The following is a 22816-nucleotide window of genomic DNA, read 5'->3' as shown; positions in this document are numbered from 1 at the left end:
GTCGATCCTGAGCCGTGAAAGTATTTATAGAGTTTGTATTTAGCAGCATCCCAGATGATGGGAGGATATGCCTGGCATGGGTGACATTCTCAGCATTACAGTTGTCACATAGCATATAAACATCACAAAATGACGTTTATATCACACACACATACACACATACATCACTATTTAGTGTCAATATCTGGTGTTGAGTAACATTTGTCCATGAACGCATGATATATGCAAATATTGGAGTTTCTATTTGACTCAGGATAAAGGGAGGTTCTCTTTCATAAAGGACGAATTTCAATAGCGTCCGCATGCACATTTAAGGTGGCTACAGGATATTTGGGCAATTTTTCGGCCTAATTTACCTGTTTTAAAAATTGCATGGTAGATTTTTCAGACTGAATATGGCACTCCATGATTTTGAACTTTGAAATCTGTGAAAGCAAAAGCAAAGGCATATTAAGCCGAAACCCGCTATAGCCAATGAAAGCGCACTGACCAGGAAGCGTCACCAACCGCAAACAACTAGAAGACAGTAACATTGAAATGGACGGCATCTCAATGTCACGGGAGGGTCATATGATTTATATATATTCTAATGATGACAGGTTTCACACTCCCCCCTTTCTGTGTACAAATAAGAAAATTTGTATTGTATTCAACATTAATTTGTAGTAGTAGCTAGCCAAATAGGAAATAATAATACTAAATTTCTACTCACCTCGAGCTCATGCAGTAAAATCTATAAGCCAGGCTGAATTAATCTTTTCTGTCATGACTTCACTTTATTCTCCTATTTTGTTTCCTGGTTCAAAACACAACACATTCAAGTGCAAACAGCTAATGAGGACAGTCCAAGTAGGTGGATCCGTGGACCCAAAGAACAACACGACACGCCTCCTACATGACACACCCACTAGTGGTCTGAGGCTGTTAGAGGGTGATTGTATAGGTAAGTGGGTGTGTTATTAAATCGAGTGGGTGTGCCGTGTAGTCTCTAAGACTGCAAATAGACCCTTCTCTGACAATCCCCCTCCATGTTTGTTCTGAAGTCACATTTGATCCTGTGCATGGATGTGAACCCCAGTTACTGCTCTGCACACCCATCATCCACCCAGACCTCCTCTGACTGATCCTAATGTAATTCAAAGTTTTAAATTGGGAAAACTGTTAAGTTATGCAGGGACATAATGTCCAGGAGACAGGGTTGTGATATGAGACGTACATTCATATCCCCGATGTTCCTCACATCTCTTTTACCTAACTCATCCACATTCACTCTCCCTGTCACACGCACATGCACGTACTTCAATTTGCAGTATTTCCTGAACACTACCACAAATGAAAGGAGCACCCTTGTCCTTTAACAATAGAATATGATGAATACCTTCTCTTCTTCATGTTGAAAATATCTTCTCTCCATTTGCCCTTTTAGCCAGCTCAATGCAGAACAGTACTTGATTAAATCCCATCAGCACTACTATTTGGATCGAGGACTTTGATTAAAATGCAGAAATATGAGGTTCCTTTCTAGTGTTTGGCTTCAACCTCTAACTAAATTTGCCTGAGACTAAACAACTAGATGAGTAGTAGACTTATTTAGTTGTTTATCCACCAAAAATTATGTAGATTTCCTTGCTTTATGAATTTAACAAATTTAAATGAATGTTGTCATTATCATAATTATTACATATTTTCGGTTGCATGCAATTATTTTTAACTGATGCATGCTATGAAATATATGTCAGACATTAAAATCAACTTTTTGCTCAGGCATTGTCACAGTATACACTTGTTTTCAACCCCCCGCACACACTTCACCTTATCATTATTACTTCACACTTTGTTGTTCAGTTTCAATAACGAGTTATGTGATCTGTAAAGTTTTGAAAAATTATGATTGAAGGTCACTGGCAGGTATAAGAAGTCAACATGGCATTTGCTTGAATAAAATTCTTGCTACTGGGCCAATCAAGACGGCCCTGCATGTAGCCACTGCAGTCGTAGAAATGATGTTTTTAAGTTAGAGTGCCTCGTCTATCTTTTTAATTAATATCTGCCCGGAGGCGACTAGTTAGATACAAACAGAAAAAGTCTTGATGCATACCAATGGTCTGTAAATCCAGTATGGGGGAAAACATTCTCTCTGTGGTCAAAATGAAAATGAATTTGATCGAGTCCTCTTGAAATAATGAATAATTATATAAATAATTTATCTTGATGTATTTGAATGAGTTCTTTGGGCACTGCGTTTTAGAACACATAAAGCATTAACATTACTGTTGTAGTTCCTTTTAATGATGGTTCTTGAGACAACTACAAACATTATTTATCCATTCATCTAGCACAAACATCTATCAACAAAAATGAATATCAACAACAGTTTATTCATATTTATTCTCTTCAGCACCAAGAAAATATCCTTTTGCAGGTTGTGGGAGGTCTTTGCGTCAATATTTGATATTCCTGTGTTTTTAAAGGGACTGCATTCTGGGAAATTACTAATTTCAATCCTTAGGCAGCAGTATGCTGATTGATGCATGGAGTCACAAAATGAAACAACCACATGTAGCCTATTCTGCAATTAAACAGTGATGATGGAATAGTTTCCTTACATAAATATAACGGTAGCTTAGATGGTCTGTCATGTTGTATTAGGAAACATTGAAAAATACATTAAAAACCCATTTCAAAGCACTAATATTTTAAGCACAAGTCAACGTTAAAAGTTTGTCTGCTCTTCTTCTTTGGAAACTAAACACTCTGAGGAAGGACACACCTGCCAGTATGTTCCATGCTGAGCATCTACTACCTAATAGCCAGAAATTAAAGTACATCTTTTGGCTTTGATTAAACCCCTAAAAACTCGTCTCTAATCATCAAATTAACATATTCAGAAGTTTGGTCAAAGAAAAAAAAATCCCATAATGTCATAAAGTAGCTTAGACCCATCCAGTGCATGCTGATCTATGATTATGCAAATAATGCCCACTTCTATCTCAGCCCACCCCTTCGCCACTTGCTTGAAGCTTTAGCTGGCAGCAAGTTGAAATGGAAAGCATCACCCCACTATTTAAGGGGGTTGGGTTTTTTAGGTGTGTGACGTATGAAATCCTGGCTGTATGAATTTGTGGTTTGGAGACTGTCGGCCCTGGTACCTAACCAAATTCTGCCTAAACCTAAGGTAAGGTAAGGTACCTTTTATGGCTAGAAAAGGCAAAACATGACACCGACGGGGTTTCCCCTCGTGGACAGATTGACGTATTACCCAGAGATTTTAGCGGTCATGGGTGTCACATCACATGCGTGATGCTGTTTTGTTCCGTCCTGTTTCGTCCTTTATTCCCCATCGGAAGGATTTCAGAAGCAAAGCGATTTGTTGATTTGGTAAATTTTTCTTGTTTTTTGTGCTTCCAATGTGGAAAAGTAGCTGTCTTATTAAATGGTTTCTTTTTTTTTGTTTTGTTTTGTGGGGTACATGCTGATGCAGTGATTTTTAAATATGATCAAGACGCTGAACAGGGTTTTAAATTCTGAAAATTGACTGCATTCTCTATGCCGTCCCTGTGTCGGACTTCCTGTGCGGCTGAAATGCTCTGTGCAATTTGATTCTGGTTTCTGACTAAGCACGTATTTCTAGCAAAGCGGAGGGACGAGCTGCTTCTAGGATGCTGCACACTTGCCTTGCGCCACGTCTGGTGGAATCATACGCATTGTCTTCAACAGCGGAGATCATCTCCGGTGGCAGACGGAAGGCAATACAGCCGGTTCCAGCCCTCACATGCTTTGGCATGATACCAGGCTGGACGGTCACACTCACTGCAGTTCCAAAGTGGAAATACTCAGCCACGGTGTTTACTGCTTATTTTGCTCATGATATGTCTGCTAACAAGGATAAAATTTGATTTTCATTGGGGGTTCTTCAGATTTGAGCGAATAGGAAGCGTACAGTATATCTCTATTACCACAGGCCAGTGTTGAAGACACTTCAAATTGGCCTCTGAAAGAAAATCTAGCTCAAGGGTGGAATGCAAAATCTTATCTGAAAGCATTAGTACACATAATTTCAAGCACCAATTTATTTGCCTCTGAGCAATTAGCAAAATGAGCAGTAATCTTTTGTGCGGCGAAAATGTGAACTAATGTGATGAATGGAGAATCGTTTGCCCGAAGCATATGCGTGTGTGTGTGTGTGTGTGTTTATGTATGCTTTGATAGGAGGTACTTGCATATGTGTATTTACTACCAAAGAATTGAAAATATTCAGAACTTATTTTTATCTTTTCCAAAGTAGGCTGGTACTCGAAAAGTAAACAATGCAATCCCATTTGACAAGAAAAAATTGGCCGTGTAGATGCTCGAGAGAACAAAAATACGGGGTGTGCGAGGTTATCTCTTGGGAGAAGAGAAATTAAATCAAAGCCATGACTAACCATTCCCCAACCAACTCACACAAGGACAGGAGCAAATATTATTAGTAATTGCTTTTTTTATTTGATCTTTTCATCTTTTCTTTTTTTTTTCAGATAGATCACAATGAACACAGCCTTTAGACAATAGCAGTTGAAATAATCCATACAAATGAATGTCTCTGGCCTTTTCACCAGCTGCCCATTGTAGCATGGAGCCCTATGCTATCAGTGTGGGCCTGGGGGTGAGGGAACAAAACTGACAAACATTGGGTGCCTGTTTTAACTAACGAAAAAGACGTGTTGTCTCTTATGCGTGTGTGAAGCAGTGGCTCCGTGTGCACCTGTGAGTCAGAGACCAGAGGCGGTTAGCCACATCCACAAAGGCCCCGTCCTAATCGCGCGGTAAAACCAACAGTCTTAAGTGGGCAAAAATAACCCACTCTAGATTTGGGTAATACACTGCCAACAGTGTGTGATGCCAACAGTGTGTAATTAGACAATAATGAGAGGTCTTACATTATGCTCAAGCTCCAACTATGTGTTGACCTCAACAGCAACAGCAAATAGCCTGAGAGAGGGGCCATGGCTTTAAAGAATACCTTCTGTGCACTGGACCCAGCAGATTTCCTCACCCTCAGCTTGGGAGTGTGCAGGCACCGGCCGAGCCCGGCAAACACCATTAGAGGGGACAGCACTTTAAACGTGCCTCAATTGTAACAGTGACTGTTCTCGGCAGCCAGGCTCTGAGTGGGGGAAAAAAACAAAACAAAACGGAATCTTGGGATGACCTCTGCACTTTGTTTTAATTAATGTCTAAATAAAAGAAAGACCACAGCAATGGAGGTTTAATGTGAGTTGGAATTAAATCTATTGAACAGAGGTAATAGAAATGAAAGGAATTGTTTTGCCAAACAATGAGGGCATGAAAGCGAATCAGGCAAATGCGCGCACACACACACACACACATGGTGTAGAGAATGCTAGTTCTAGCATGAAGACTGAGCACAATGAGATGAAAAGAACATAAATCGTGAAGACAAGTGTGGAAGTGTAACATTTGTCTGGGTAGTATTTGCCCCCTTTTTCAGCCTTTACTTTACATTTAAGGGGCTAAGCATGTAAATGAAAGGCAGTGCTTTGCTGAAGTGCCTTGGTGTTTATGTGTGTAACAGCATTTTTGTTAGGATCATAGTAGTAGTATGCACTTCGAACAGCACACTTTAACTGTTTGTATGATGTGAATGTCAGACTTCCTTTATTTATCCAGATATTTGAGAGAGATAACAAAAGAAAATATTTGTTCAAAAGAGCCATACATATTTTCCTCCTCCGTCAAAACCTCCAAGCCATCTCTAAAAACAGCCTCTGCCATCTCCCAGGAAAAGCGCAAGGGTAAGCCGAAACCAAACACTTTACAGACGAAAGAGAGGAGAAAAGGCAACAGGTACTCTGCTCCTCAGAGGCGAGGAAGCAAATGGCTGAAGAGGTGGAAGTAAATGAAATAGTAAAATACAAGAAAAGATGGCAAGCAGGCAAAATGGCAGATTGACAGGAGGATGTCCAAACATGCACCACAATTCAGAAAAGAAGCGAGAACAGAAATACCAAAACACTCAGATGTGATATGTCTACAGGACAGAATGTGTTATATCTGCTGTTTAGATTCCAATTCAGCTCAGATACACTTTCTACAGTAAACACACCCGGAGCCATTTGGATGTAAGTCACTGTTCCCTCTTATGGCTGCATCTTACAAACATTTGGTGATTGTGGTCACATTTTCCAAAACACATATAGTCTAGTAGCCTACTGTTCTGCGTATTTTACTCTCAGACAATATTAGAAAAAGCACCTCCTACTATTATTTCAGAGAGTGGCCGAAATGTGCCAAAATTTTCAAAAATAAATGTCTGTATCATTATTTTTTTTAAGAAAGCCTGAATGTGAAGACACCTGGTTATATAAACCATGTACCTAAACAGCTAAGACATCAAATCCAAAGTAACTTCAGATAGAATTTCAGATGTCAAGTTTCTCTGCAAAGTATGAGAATTCTAACATGTATTGAGAAGGAGTACATACATAAACAACACAGACTGCTGAAAAAGAACCTTTTTTGGTCCTTTATAGAAAATGCACATTCTGGTGGACCAGGGCTTTATAAGCAGTCACAAGCTCCACAGATACAACAAGCTCTCTGCAGAGACAGTAAGGCAGTTTTATGATCACCAAGGAAACCACTCCACTTTCCATATGGCAGGTTTCTTTTTTGGAAAGAAAGTAAAAACATAATGAACATAAAGTACGCATACTAGTTATTGTTAAAGAAAATAGCTGCCCTGTAAAAATCTGGTCAGTAAAAATATTCAAACTGTTATCTTGTGGTTGTTGCTTTTTGTTGTTGGTTTGAATTGTATTCTAGATCAGCTGGCTCATGAAGCTTTCAACAGTTATTGTATTTGATCCAGCTGGATCTCAGGGTAAAAAGAGGCGACATCTCAAAAGCACTGAAGCCAGCCTGCAAAGATGCAGAATAGAGATGAAAACAAAACACCAACCAAAACCCAAACTAAAGCAAACTCACAGAGTTCGACAGCTACTAAGGCAACTTTTGCCAAATACAATATAAGCCCATGTATATTGCAACACAACTATATATTAATTTAATAAAATACACAATATAGCTTTTGTACACATAACAATTTGGCTCAAATGCACAGAAATTGCAGTAAAATCAATAAAAAATATGTCAATTTTTTGATGTAAACACATCTAAATTGGATACATTTACACATATAATGATATTATGTATAGTGATAATGTGAAGGGACATTTTCTTGTTTATTCATATTTTTGGATATTCGTCTTCGAAACAATGGCAGTGTCCTTCGCAGTTCTTTGAGTTATTACTCCACTCTTGACCTCAACTCCAGGACACTCTTTGTTGAGATTCCTCATTTCTTTTTTTTCTTATAAAATGTATAAATATTTTGTTAATATTTGGACACTATACATGGATTCATACATACAGTCATCTATATATTCATATAGATATCATCTTTTCACAGTTGAGGAAAAATGTCCCTTTTTATACAACTTGTGATTGCCTTAAGGCAGAGTCACACACATGATAATTCACTGTACACAAGGGACTGAAAGCTGATGATGTACATGTATAAGACAATTCCACAGATGGACAGTTGTGTTTAAGCATTATTGTGTGTTTGTGTGCGTGTTGTGGGCCATCAGTGCGTGTCAGTGTGTCAGCGTATGTATGCGCAAAGTGTAGTGCACATGTGTAAAATTGGTGCGTGCAGCTTCACCGGTCAGCAACATGAACATTTAAATAGAGGTGTGAGACAGACACAGCTTACACATGTAGCTACAAATGACAGGTGAAACATGGTTACACTGTTAATAATTCTCCTTCGGTGGAGCATTTAAGCCGCTCTAACCCCAAGTCCATCACAAACCCCTGGGAACACACCCCTGATTAACAAATCTCTTCACGTTCAGATAGACGATCCATCCAAGATAAGGTTGTTTTGTGTATTTGCGGTCTTACACTGTCCCGAGTAGATCAGAAATTGTTTCTCTGTTTCTGCATCGATTGTCATGTCTGACCATAAATAGTCCTTTTTCATTCAGTTTTTATGTCCATCACACGTAACAGAAATCCACCTACACACACTTAGATATGTAGGATTTCACGAGAGACCATGAACAACACACTTATGAGCTGGTGGGCACTTAGATAATAGCTTGCGAGGTGTCAGAGGCATAAACTTCTGCAATTTGCTTAAGAATCCAAAACAAAGAGTTTATAAATTCAGCAGAATTCAGACGTTTGTTACCCAGTTCCTTTTTTATCGGTCGGGATCTTAACACCAGAACAGGTGCTAAGTGACTGAAATGTTTGTCTGTCCAGTGTTGGTATTTTTCTACAACAAATACAGTGAAAAGAGCTCCTATCATAAGAGCCATTTAACCTTTTCAATTTGTTTTGGTGACAGTTTTGGCTCGAGAGTTTTTGGAATAGCATCCTACTCCTCTCTCTGCCTTCCGACTTGTTTTTGCTGCAGTCCTTTGTGTCACTTCCTGAGTGTGCCAGTGGCCTCACTTCCTCTGCAGTCCTGCAATAGTTTGTCGATGTCTCTGACCACCTGGTCAGCATCCATTCCGTCACGGTTCCCGTCTGGCTCCACCTGCTCCAGGACACACTCCATTTCACCTGCTGCCTCTTGGCTGATCCTGGAGCGGGCCTCTGCGAGCACCTTGGCCACCGGGTCTGAGGGAGGCAAGGATGGGTAGACCCCCTGTTCTCTGGTTTGTTTGGTTGGTGACAGGTACTGACCATCAGGAGGCCCGTAGTGGCCAGAGCAGGTGGCAGGAGGAGGTTTACCTTCAGCCCCGTCAGCTGGGCTTTTGACTGAGGAGCAGGGAGACATGGTGGAGCAGCCCTTAGTGGGACTGCTAGAAGCCGAGGGTACCTCTTGGAGAAGTGGGCTGAGAGCACGTTTCGCCTTTAAGTAGGGCTTGACGTTGGCAACCAAGATGGTGTGGTCACGCCTCTCTTTGCCAAAAGTACAGAACGTTTTCTTGCCATTGGGGTTGACAGTCTCGTAGGATTCTGTCTCAGGCACAGTCTCCATGCCGGCTGGCACAAACATATTGTTGCGGTAGTCAACGCCCTCAGCCTGGTTTCCTCCAGCAGGGAACTGGGGCATCCAGCAGCGGTCAGAGTGACCCAGTACTCGGCACTCCTCTGTACAATTCACACAATCCTCATCTGCAGACAAAAAAAAAAAAAAAAAAAAAGGGGGGGGGGGGTTTGGATGGAGAAGAAAGTGATATTCACATCAGTAGTGTGCATAGAACAGAGTAAAACCACACAGTGGGATGATAATAAAATCACAGTGCCATTATGCAACTGAATGGAACTGTACAATGAGTTGGAGCCATAACTTAGGGAAGTAGAGCCCAACATAATGAAATGACGTAAAAAGAGGAAGTGCCCTGCGAAGGATGTCCCATCCCAAACACACACATAAATACATGCACATGTTGCCACACGCACACGTTCATGCACCCGGCTTTCCAAGGGGACACCTGCTCACATTTTCCAAAGCTCTGATCAAGGGGATGGCAGAGCACACAGAAAGGATGGAGAGGGAGCGAGAGAAAAACAACAACAGTTGAGGTTTGGCAAAGGCATAGTGCCGTTATCATAAATTCATGTCAGTGGGCTTTGAAGCCCTCCCTAGACAGAGAGACTGTGCCAAATGGCTTGTGCTTCTTCCCTGTGTGTTTGTGCCTGTTTATTTGTATGCTCCTTGTTGTTGCCGTGTGTGTACGCATGTGTGTATAAGTGTGAATGTGTGTTCCCGTCTTTCATCTCTATTCAGAAGGATGCACACTCTGGCCGATTATGGGAGTGTTCATGCCTGTGTTAAACGGATCTAGAACTTGCTTAAAAAAAATACTAAATAATAATAATAATAATAATAATAATACAAAAATAAGAGAGAGAAGCACTTTTTTTTTTCTCCTCTTGGGTGTGAGGTGAAAAATAGTGGAGAAAAAAACAACAACTGAGCATCTGTTCCACAAATTGAATTTTTCCATTGGCTGGGTGGGATTAAATCAAGAGAAAACATACAAACAGGATTTTACCAGTTGACATAATACAAATGAAATTATTATGACTTTCGTTCCTTGTTTATCATATCTTTCGCTGCTATAGTTCATCATTCCATTATTTGAACTTTACATCGTACATGTTAGGCACACGTATAAGAGCTCTCCACTAAAATCTAAAGAATGTTTGAACAGGCTTCTGTAGCTCAGGCTAATTTGCATATTGTTTTTGAGATAAGTGATGCATTTCTGTCTTTGTTTGTGGAACCAAATGCTACAGACAGCATTCTTTGAATTTCTTATGGAAATGAAACACTGCTGACTCTTTTACTGGGCTATACAAACAGAAATCAGACAGCAATATTTGAACCAAAACCTGGTCATATCCATATATCATATATCATATCCTATCCTATCCTGTTCATTATGGCTTGTTAGCACCGCTTTCACCTCTCCTGCTGAATGTTGGTGGTTTACACCCTGATTCTGCATTAGAAAGCTACATGTTTGTAAACTGAATGTACGGCCAAATCACATTTTGAATCAGAGTAATTTATCTTCCTGTAACAAGCCTGTTGTGGTTTGAACTTTTGCAACTGTTTTCAGAGGCTTTGTTTTAAAGGCAACATTTAATGGAGTTAGAATGAGGCTACTCAGAGCAGCATTTCCACGATTATTCTCAACTAAATGTGAGAAGACCATCACTGTTAGGAGTTGTAAAGTTACCCTATCCGTTCCATTATGCAATGCATGAACTTCTACACGTTGGTTAAAGTGCTGCTTTGAAGACCACAAACTTGGGACTAATACAATCTTTCGTTGATGCGAATGAGCGGGCAGAGTGGATGTGCTTGAGTGCACTTGGCTAGGCTGTCTTTGCTGTGATGCGGGTCAGCAGCCTAGATTGCTGAGAGACTGCCCTCCTAAGCTGTAGAGATGAGCTTAACACTTCACAAATGTTTGAAGAAGCCAAACAGCCCGGGCCTGGAGAGCCTGACATTTCCCATGTCGAGGCAGTCATCTGAAGAAGGTGAGCTGGAAAGCAGACCAGTATGAGATGGACTACATTTAAATGCTGTGGGGCTGAGGGAACGCATCTGCCCACACTCAGAAATATACAGTATGCGTGTGAGCGCCTGTGTCTCTGCAAACGTGATTTGAGATTTGAGAAAGAAAATATGAACAGCATGTCAAAGCGCAAAGATGGATGATTTGGTTGAAAGCTTGCACATTACTGTAATCCATCACCAGGCCCAAAAAAAATACATGTAACCACGCTTACCGGTTGACAACCACTGCCTTTCACAGCTTGCCTGAATTCCAGACACAAACAATTAACTTGGCTCCGACGATGTCTTCATGCTCTCAGAGGTGACTGTCCATTCACCATGTGCACATTAAAGCCTAAATAATCCATGTCCCTCTATTTAGTTGTAGAAAGCCTCAGATAGAGTATTCATGTCTCAGCTGCACGTTCAACCTTGAGGCATTCTCCGCATATCTATGGCTAACGATATGACATACGAGAGCAGGGGTGACATTCATCTCTCTCTTTCTCTCCCTCCCTCTGTGTGTCTTCAACATGGCTACACCAGCTCTCTGGGATGGGTAAGATATGCTTCCACCGAGGACACATTTTGCCTGTGATGATTTGGCTACCAGGGCATGCTCAGCCTCTCCCTCTCCAATTGGTCTCTCAGCACTGTGCATGGTCCAAGATAAATTACTCTGATAGATGCACTGAAACATGCAATCATTTTTCACAATTTGATTCACCTGCGAGCCAAAAATCTGAAATAGTTCAATGAAGAAACAGAATAGTAATCAGCAGAATTTAAGATTTTTCAATATACAGTGAACCCTCGCTATAACGCGGTTCACTTTTCGCGGTCTCGCTGCTTCACGGATTTGCATCGTGCATTGTGTTCTGCATTCTGATTGGCTAAACAGTCTCTCCGCTTCTTCTCTACCTGTTTGTCAATAACGTTGCGGTTTAATATGTACACGTACGTAAAACAGCTTGCCAAATTAAAAATAATCGATGGTGGCATGTCGGTTTATAAGAATCTTTTTGCCCAGAAGAAAAAAGAGCGACAACAACTACCGATAACTATGTTCTTCTCTCGAAAACCACACCTGCACCGCCGGCTTTAGAAGAAAGAACCGCTGCAGAGCGGAGTCAGGATGCAGCGGCTCAGTCAGAAGAGCCGTGAAATACACGTGAGTCACTATTTGTCCGACTGTACTTTGTACTTTGTATTTGTTTTCATAATCATTTTTCATTTCCTCCCGTTCTAATCCAATGACTCGGGTCGCAGTGGGGTGGTGCCGATCTCAGCAATTTGAAGCCTTCAGTTCGTATTGATGATTAAAATTATTATTTTACAGTACAGTAGTTATTTGTTAAAAAAAACACATTTATACAGTACTTTTATTTGTTAAACAAATGCTTGGGCTTGTAAAAAGGTTTTGTTCTTTGGTTTCAATGTATTATGGAGTATTTCATTGTATAATAATTGTAAAAAAAATAAAGGTTACTACTTCACGGATTTCACCTATCGCGGTCTCTATTTGGAACGTAACCCCCGCGATAAACGAGGGTTCACTGTATAGCAATTAATTTAGAGAATCATATTTTAGCTTCATTAGTTTTACACCACTTACACATGCTTATGCCTTTTTTAGTTTGTAGACATTTTATAAACTAATTTGTGCTTTTATTTTTTTCAACTGAAGTTTGAAGTATTTGTTGTAATATAAACCCTGAAGATGGCTTGAAACTGAAGTTATCAATCTATGCTTACACGCTTCTTTATCTTTCGGCGTTCATTCATTTGTCAATTGTAAAGTATAGATGCAACGAAATGCAGCAAAAATGTTAGATTGCTCAGATTATGGCAAGACCAAAACATTTTAGACATCAGAAAGAAGAGAAGACGCAAGAGTCAACTTCAGCTTCAAGGAAATCGTGCCACTGAAACTCTGAAGGAAAGAGTGAGGCACAGTTGTTTTGTATCTTTGCAGCCCTATTGTAGACACTTGACCTGAATTCCTGATTGAAATCTGATATTTATTACACCTCTATTGCCAGCAAAAAGCTTTAATTAACTCCACATACTCTTTTGTACTTGTGGATGCTTTATTAACAGGAAGCAGAAGAGCTATCTTACTACCAGTGGCAGGGTTAATTGCCTTGCTTTAGGGCAGAATTTCTTGATGGGGTAACAATGACTTAGATAGGACAGCTCTGTGGCTGCTAGTTATCTTTAATGCTAAAAGCACATGAAACAGATATAAAAGTAGGCAGAGCTGCGCCAAGAAATCTTTGAGCAACAGCAAAAGGACACCGTGTCAAAGAAACCTCTAAAACCCTTAATTCTACAACACGACGAAGCAAGACGGAAAATAAGTAAATGATCCTGGTTCGCGGTGTAATTTTTTGACATCAGACATTGCTGTGCCTTGTAACAACACTCAGGGTGACAGAGGCCAGTGAAAGTGAAAAGATAGATGAATGAAGGTTAATTACTTTCTGAACCAATGAAGTGCAAATACAAAAATGCAAATATGGGTCCCTACATGTATCCCTTTAAACTGACTTTTTAGTGGCAGACAGATCTTACAGAATAAATTCTGAATAATCTGAGTAAATTATTTAAACTATGGATTTGACCAAAGTAGTGGAGTAGAGCATTTAAAACATGGTGACTGCCCGATGCATCAACAATAGAAGACGGAGAGGAACAAACATCTATCGTGTATTAAAATTGCATGTTACATGCATGTCTGGATGCATGATAATGAACATTCATGTATCAGTTAATGCTTCTCACCTATAAATCAAACCAAAGAAACAACTCTAACAGCATGATTCACAATTCATCTGTGACCACTCAGTATTTTTATACGTTTGAGTTAAAATGTTGTTCTTTCCGCTCTCAGTTAGCTCAATGACCATGTCTCAAGGACCAAGAGCACCGAGCCTTTGTCGTGTAGTTACGGTGGATTCACAAAAACGGGAAACTATTTTCGCTATCTCATTTTATAATACACCTTGACGAGCACCATGCAGGAGCAGATGTGATGGAAATGACACAACAAAAAACTGAGGGTAGAGGTGCATATACACACTCACACATAATCACAATATCTATTATCACAACTCCACTTGATATGATTCACAACCAAGTGTCCAGTGTAAAATGTCAAGACGGAATAAAAAAAGGATGAAAAGTTAAAAGTAAAATTGTGTGTCAAGCTGTCGTTTAGCAAGTAATCATCTACAACCAGCCACGTCTTACTGTATCACCCTCTCACATATTGAGTTATCAGCACAAAAACCTCCAGCAGCCATCTCAGCATCACGGCAACAATGAAGTTGTTTCTTCTATGGAGCTGTAAAATGCCTTTCATTTCTTTCAAAATTATAGTAATAAGAAAAGCCACTTTTTTTCCTTTCTAAAAAATGATTTTACTAAATTAACACTTCATTAACAAGGGCCAGTCCACATGACATCACACATAAGTAGCTAAGGAGGCACAGTGCTGACTAACAGAAAGCAACTGGTGACATTTCTTGGATTTCGGAGTCGTTCTCCTCGCATTGATTTAATTTTTCAAGCTTTCAGGGCAGAAACCTTCAGTACAGTGTGTGAATGGTGTGCACCTGAACCTGTGAGTGGAAAAATGTGCTTGTGTATCTGTGTGTGTCATAAAGCATGGTGTGATTTCCCTAAACAGCCTTTTCTCCCTCCAGACGCCTGCCCCCCTGGCCCAACATGCCCATCCCTCCTCGCTTTATTACCCAGCCCTGTGATTAATGTCCCTCTGTCACAGGCTGTGGTTCCCAGGGAGGGAGGGAGGAACCGAGAGAGAGAGCTGTATTCACAGGCTACTGCGAGCAAAGCAGCAGCAAGTTGAACATTGGTCAAATCCATCGGAAAGTGTTCAACAAGTTCAAAAACAAGGTTTAAAAAAATATCCCAACACAAAGGTGTGATGGTGAATCATTTTACCATCATTCATACCTGGGTAGTCATGAGCTCCATGAGTGGCCTATGAGACTGAAGAATTGTCTGTGATAATGTGTGTGTGTGTGTGTGTGTGTGTGTGTGTGTGTGTGTGTGTGTGTGTGTGTGTGTGTGTGTGTGTGTGTGTGTGTGTGTGTGTGTGTGTGTGTGTGTGTGTTGAGGTTGTGTTCTGGTGAATATACCCCAACCCACCTGAGGTGGACAGGAGGAATGGCAGCTGACGAATCGCGCAGAGCATCTGTGACAGAGCATGACTGCACCTGTTCACCTGAGGGAGCTCACAGTGTGCGTTTGTGCGTGCATGTGTGTGCGTGTTATTTTGTTTTTAATCTCCTCGCTGACTGCTATCTCGCCCAGCTGATCCATGCAGCCTCCCTCCCCGCTGTTCGCAGCCAATCAGGGTGACTAAATATTTGAACTGCACAGATGAGAGAGTCTCCACATTGACTGTGCCTAATGTTTAGTAAATATCTTATGACTTCTTCGGTCGCCAGTCTACCAAACAACAGAAGTTCAAGAGAGGATTTCAAACTTCGGGTCTCAGTGGGCAGACTGTGAACCAGAAGTTTTAAATTTAGTTTTATTAGAAAAGGTAAGGCTGGATGGCTGATTTTTGCTTAGGTTACATAAGAAAAAAAATTGAAATAATATCCATTGTTAAGGTTACTGCTGACACTTTTCGAATATGTGAAAATCTAAATCTAAATACATAAAAAAGGTTTTTATTATGAAACTCCCTCCCTGTTATTTAATCTGCTATGAATTTGCTTTTACCTTTACACAGATCCAAAGAAGCCAGACTATTACATTTCACATTACTTTAGATAAAAAAGTTAGTATATATTTCTTTCTCTTTATGCAGCATTGTTGTGGTGAAACTGAGAACAAACTGCATCTGATATTGTTATTATTCTAAAACAGAGCTGCGGCAGGAAAAGGCGGTTGTTTTCTACAGTTGGCCTGTCTGTTTTGCCAACATTATTTCGAGAGGTTGGAATACAATAGTATTTCCATGAAACTGCTGTTTTAGTGTATTCATCACAGTTTGCTGTGGGACCTGCATTTTATGCTGGTCTGCTGCTCAGCTTGAAACCTATAAACTATGGTTAATTGTGCCTGTGATGTGATTTGAAATGGGAATTTGAAGTATATAGTGGTTTAAAATACACATTTTTCCTTTTTTTGGTAAAGCTCCCATTATTTGTATTACTGTTCCATAAAAATCAACAATCTATATTATATAAAACATATCTATACATTCATTCAAAGTTCTGCTGTGAGTGTGGTTGTGTGTTGAGGGAGTAGTCTCGGTTGCTTTGTGCAGTGGGTGGCTAAGCACAATAAGAGGGATACTTCTCTCCTGTGTAATAGATTTTATCTCAGTGGGAGGCAAGAGAATACCGATGCATAGATGGAAATGCACGGCAGCAGCAGTGGGGAGCATCGGTGGCTGGCAAAGCAGAGACGGAATCAAGGACGCATATCTTAGGATCAAACACGTCCTCTCTTCAGGCGTTTCCTCACAAACTGCAGGCCGTCTCTGTCAGCTAATGCCTGGCTAAGTTGTTCAAAGAACACCCCGAGGAGAGAGTATTTATGCATAGGAGAGAGAGGGATAAAAACCCAAGAGGCGGAGGAAGAGGAGCATAAGCACATATTCAAACAAAAACAAACACACGAAGCCTAATCAATGATGAGCAAGCAGAGCTGTGTGCTGTGGGAGGCAAGGAGGGTCTGTGGGCTGTAGAGATGAGGAGCATCTGTGCAGCCAGGTTAATGTTCTCGAACAGCACTTTCCCGTTCACACACAGAAGCAAAGAAGGCTCTAAAACGTAGGATGTGATCCTTATAGATACAAATTTGTTCGCAAATGACCTACCTGGTTATAGAAAGGCTGCCGCATGTGAGTGCATGTGAGTGCATGTGTGTGTGTGTGTGTGTGTGTGTGTGTGTGTGTGTGTGTGTGTGTGTGTGTGTGTGTGTGTGTGTGTGATGGGTTTGAGTGTCTGAGTGTAATGCGCACTTAGACTTTTCCTGTGTCAGTGTGTTTGAAACTTCAGGGCATATTGATTATTTTTTAATGAACCTATTTTAAACATACTCTATTCAAATACAGCTTCAGTGGGTTTCGCTACATGCTTTATACTTATCATTCACAGCTAAGCCCATAGCTTGCCGCTACAATCTTAATCATCACAGATTTCTACCAGCTTTGAGTGTTAGTAAAGGTTGGCCTTGAGACGACTGTGTGAAAAAAAAGGGGTTTGGGCGAAAGATCCGTTGATAATCAGATTTCAGACGAGAAAAAATAACACCAATCTCAACAAACAGGTTGAACAGTAATGAACGGCCATGGGAACCTTTCCAAGGCCAAAAAGTGCTGAGAACAGGCAAACTGGTGTTAATCTGTAACCACATCTGTGACGTGTGACAGCGTTCGTCAGAAAGTTCCCACTGCTGTTTTGAGCTGCGTTTTCAGACAAGTTTGAAGTGGTTTTCATTGAGGTTTTGTCATTTCTGGTGACATAATAAAAGAGGAAAAAGAAAAGCAACTGCAGAATAAACAAAGAAAAACATCCTCTCTTTCTTATTGTGCACATAGCAGCTCTGAGCCTTCGCTGTTTCCAGCCGTCAGCGGCACTCAATGAATATTGCAAGGTCAGTCAAGGAAGATCCTTGCTTTAGCCAATCAAAAGCCTGAGCCTCTTTTCCAACCTGTGACTTAAGACCTTGTATAATTCACATTTCCTCTGGCTATAGATCGCTCCTCTTTCTTTCAACCTTTAAGTGTTTTAATGGTGGAGCAATCACAGGAGAGCAGCCACAGGCAAGCTATTAGATATAGATGTCTAAGAAGAACAACCCTTACATTATTCCTGCTGTCATCAAGCTATTTATACTGAGCTAACAATTAACAGGAAAAAGCTATAACATTGAAGCGAAATAGGTATCCATAGTTTAGCAATATATATGGTAATGCAGCATTATGACAACTGTGCACTTACCAGCTACGATTGATGTTGTGTAATATATATCATACGCTACATTTTGCTGCAAAGCTAAATTTAACATGCACATTAAACCCAGTTTAATTTAAATAACTGTTTGTCAATTTAACAAAGGCCAAAATATAAGACAAATTATTCTGGCACCTGTAACAAAACAACAACTCATTTACATATGATGCCTAAAACTAATTTTACAAAACAGATATTGTTTACTATTCATATACATATTTTAAAAACTAAAAAATTCAAACACAGCACAATCTACTTACATGTAAAGTCCCTCCTTTTATCCAAAATCTGTTTTTACGTGTGTTATACTGAAAGCATGGAAGGTCTATATACATTTTAATTTATGTCCACCATCTTGGAGAACTTGCCACAGTTCTGTTCATTTAGTTTTAGTCTGGGATTAAAGACACAGAAGTAACTGAGACTTACATCATAATCAGGGGAGTCATACCATCTGTTTCATTACATTACATTTCATTTAGCTGACACTTTTATCCAAAGCGACTCACAATAAGTGCATTTCAACCATGAGGGTACATGTTTCAGGACTTCTTGTTCTTCTAGTTGCTGAAGATAGTTTGTTGTGACTCTGGCTTTATCTTTGGGGTAATTAACATGTTGCCTCTCTGGTGGTATTGCACAATGGATAAGAATGGAAACAAAAATGTGGCTAAAACGTCTGCCCAGCACTGTAAATAAAGCTGTTTTGCTATAAATCAAATATGCAGTATTGTGTATGTTGTGTATTCACTGATGAATAGATGGACTTCAGGAGGTACATTTATCAAAAGCTGTTCAACAACAGGCAACAAATAAAAAAAATCATATGTTTACCCTATATGATAAAAATTGTACACAGTAATACACAAAACAAAGAATGTACACATAAGAATATGATCTTATGTGTTACTGATGTACACCATCCACATACTGAATGGAAAATGATTAGAAAAGCTAACAAAACAAGACTGCTGCACAGCCTAGTTTTAAAATGGGATTAGGTGTTTACTGAGGCAGGCATGTCAGCAAGAAGGAACAAAGACAGACAGAAAGTCACAGGTCAATAGTATCTTGCTACCTTTACCTGGAGAGAGACATGGAGGGTGGCACAAAGGGTGGCAAGGAGACAAGAAGGGGACTTATTAGAAGATGAGGCGAGAAGCGTAGTGAATCAGTGGCTAATCCTCCGTTTCCTCTAAGCCGGTGTAATTAGGACATGGGGGATTGCACCGTGACAGGGGATGCTTCTGGACCGCCTTGCTTTTTTCCCCCCTCTCTTTTGTTTATTTCTTCCCCCTTTAGCCTGGGTTTATGGCAGTTTGTCATCTAAATATAGCGAGCTTGTGTGCGCCTTGCCTTTATTGTGTGTGCATCACAGCATGTTCACTCATAAGTAACACAAATAGAAACAGCACGTCTGTGCTATTTTGTTTTTGTTTCCACTCACTACTACTTCATGTTTGCAGATGTGAAGAGAGTGCACTCCTTTTTTTAACGCTTGGGTCGCTGCTTGACACTCTTGCATTGTATTTTGGGCATATTTGTGGGAATCACATGGTCTGTTTCAGTCGAGCAGCACTTTTTCCATGACACACAACACCTGTGTGAAGGGTGTCTATAGCAGAAGAGCTTGAGGAGAAAGCGAGTACAGTATGGACCATAAACCAGAAAGGTTAAACAGCATCCTTCTTCCTGTTAATACCCTTAATCTAGTTCTTTCTCCCAGTAGATGGCAAAGAAAGTTGCCTTGGCCCATTTAGAGAGACAGCACAAGAAAGAAAGTGAGCAAGACAGAGAGAGAGAGAGAGAGAGAGAGAGAAATAAGGGGAAGAAAGAAAAGGAGGGGGCAGGGAATTAAAAAAAATTAAGCCGAGAGAATCTATGACTCACCAGCTCATTACAGAAATCCTGTTTCTATCCAAGGAGAAAACAGGTTTAAAACACCCTATTAAAGAAAGAATGAAGGGAACCCTTTTGTTGCTAATTCACAGAGGGTCGTCTTTTGAAGTGCTTCACTCCACCATATTCTTACATTTTAACCATGCTACTTTAATGATGCTGTTTCCAATGCTCTAGAATTGAGGAATATTTTCTTAAACTGACTGAATTTAGTGCATAGAAATAAGATGCTGTGGCCCTGTCCTGATAACTGGCCTAAAACAGCAAGGATGGTGGAGAACGATGACAACTGTGGCGGCTCTATTCAGACAATCTATACAATAAAAATATCCACCAGACATACAATACTTTCACATTTGCAGAATTAAATCACTTTCTTTTATTGTACCCGTCTCTCTGTCTGCCTCTCTCTGTTTGTCACTCTTTTTTTGAACAAAAGGGTTTGAACAACTCAGGGTGTCATGGCTTTGTGCAAGTAATCGTTCCCATGTGTACTGCTTTAGCAGGATTAGGAAAAGTGCCTCTGATTCTCCGTCTCAACAGAACTATCACTGTAATACAACAACACATGCAACATACTGTAGAATAACATTGTCTTTACAATTGCAAAAAGGTTGTGCTGTATCAAATGACCTTGATCATTTTTAGCATTGAGGTTTTGTATGCTGTATGAAACCAAGCTAAATTGCAATGGCAAAATTCATCAAAGTTGTACAAAAGGGAAAAACCAAAGTTCTTTTCACCCTATCCATATTTGTGATGCCCTGTTCATGCTGCCAAACATAATACCTTCGCCTCGGTGGCTAAAACGGGTCAAACTCAATGAAAACAAGGCAGGTAGGTGATACATGAGGAGAAGCTTGACAACCGAGCATAATGCAATCCAAGGAGCGGAAAAAAACGAGATGAATGAATTGGTCATGGCTGGTGCTGACTTGGGGTTGTGAGAAACTGTTTCAGATGTCAAACACGTGACAAAAAACCCATCAGAAATGCATGTTTTCATATAACTGAACACCTGGTATGATCTGGAAATTAATGCATAATGGAGAAAAACAAAAGCATATAAATGTCAAATTCATAATCCCAGTTCACGCTAAAACACACTTTGAAAATTTCCCAGCTGAGTGATTTGTTTTGTCTTTTATTTTTATTCAGATTAATTTATCGACGACTCTTGTAAGGATCTGCTGTGTACTTATCGTACATTAATTCAGCTAAACTTGCAGAAATCTACAGCTGTGTACAAATATTGTGAATTTAGGCACGTACCTAATATGACACCAGTTAAATGTTTTCAAACAGCCTAATCTGACAGACCAGGCCTGCTTACTAATGTGTGCATCATATTTTCATTTTCCTTCCACTTTGACTCACTAGAGCACATAAAGTCAGGCGTTTTCTCTGCATATATTATTTGTGTGTTATTACAGTTTGTCTAAATTCATTCAGAATTGTGTACTATTTACATGTAATTTTGCCATGTCAACGCTTGAACAAGTTTCTGGCTAAATCAATGAAGACACCATCACCAATATATAATATACAGTAAAGTTCAGATGACTGCCATGTATCAGACTATCAAATCAAATTAAAACAAATAGGATCACTCTCAGCTTGACTGCCTGATAAAGTGTGATGCAGCTGCCACAGGAGAGACCTGCGATGGCACACCACCTGTAAAGCTGCCTGCTATGCCGCATACCACCACACTACTCCAAATTTGTCCCCCAGCTCATGTACTCATGAGACTAATATGTGCAATAAGAAAACTGTACACTGTAGCATGTAGGCATTTGATCAATTGTGCCAATGAACAGCAGTGTAACTCCCCAAAGGATATTGGCAGGTGTTGAACAGAGGCTAAGTGGAAAGGTGGAGAGAGGTAGGTTGAGTCGATGGTGTTGGCTTTCTCAGCCCCGGGGCCTAACACATTTAGAGAGCTAACTGACACACTTTGGATGTATTAGCCACAGTGAGCTCTGCCAACCTCTCCTCTATTTCTGCTGCACCACCTCCTCCTCCTCCTATCGCCGTCAGTCTGTCATTACAATCTCCTCTCTGTGCAAAGCCGAGGATCATGCCTAGTGTTTCAGCAACATCGCTTTAGCATTGATGTTCCTCTGTGCCCCAGCCAAATTGGTGTTTGCCGTCTAGACACTGGTTGCTTATGTCTCTGTATGGGTAAATATAAGCACACACTAAAGCTCTCACTCATCTGTTTATAAGTGTGATTAGATTAAAAGAAACTGACGGAAATGCAATAACAGTCTATTAGTATACCCGTCAGGGGGGATAATCATTTCAAATAGAAATGTGTTTTCCATGCCACTATCTAATACATACTTTCTTTGCCTCTCCATCTGTTTCACTCCTGAGACTGCTGGGTTATGAGCGGCAGGCTTTAAAATAGGTTGGGTTCAAGCCCAGGCCATTGCAATAAAACAGAAATAAATATAAATATATAGCAATAAATACCTTTCAGACTCAACTCGCAAGAAAGAAAACCCAAAGGCTTGAGGACCCCAGCTCTCTCTGAGAAATGTATGCATTGAATTTGAAGGTGAGAAAAACAACTCTCCTCAATCCACACGGCCCGATTCTATGTGGTGGTTTAAGATTAGGGTCAAAGATTAGAAGGCTTACACGAGATAAGAATGGGATTAAAAGAGCTCAGAGATGTAAAATTACATATCAGAGAACTGGCGAAAACACACCTGAATTGTAAACAAAATCATAACACGGCAGCCACCTGTCCTGCCGGACAAAACCGGCATCATGGGGGGGGGCAAAACAATGTATTCCTGATGAGAGAAAGGGAAGTGAATAT

The 22816-nt window shown here is 40.2% G+C and overlaps 1 protein-coding gene across 2 annotated transcripts in view; it reads right to left on the bottom strand.

Annotated features, from left to right (window-relative positions):
- Window positions 1-2302: 2302 nt before the first annotated feature.
- The window catches only part of pcdh17 (protocadherin 17), a 60257-nt gene continuing 39743 nt past the window's right edge, over window positions 2303-22816 (bottom strand). For both annotated transcript variants that reach the window (XM_069697794.1, XM_069697796.1), the window contains exon 5: window positions 2303-9192. In XM_069697794.1, coding sequence (XP_069553895.1) covers window positions 8495-9192 — 698 coding nt within the window. In that variant the 3' untranslated portion in view covers window positions 2303-8494. The remainder of the gene's footprint in view (window positions 9193-22816) is intronic.

This window comes from Brachyistius frenatus, unplaced genomic scaffold (assembly GCF_029030835.1).
Source record: "Brachyistius frenatus isolate BFR_SWC_R1_liver_20210118 unplaced genomic scaffold, ASM2903083v1 Contig_24, whole genome shotgun sequence".
NCBI classification, from domain to species: domain Eukaryota; kingdom Metazoa; phylum Chordata; class Actinopteri; family Embiotocidae; genus Brachyistius; species Brachyistius frenatus.
Note: the sequence above shows the minus strand (reverse complement) of the source record. Positions and strands in the feature narration are given on the sequence as shown.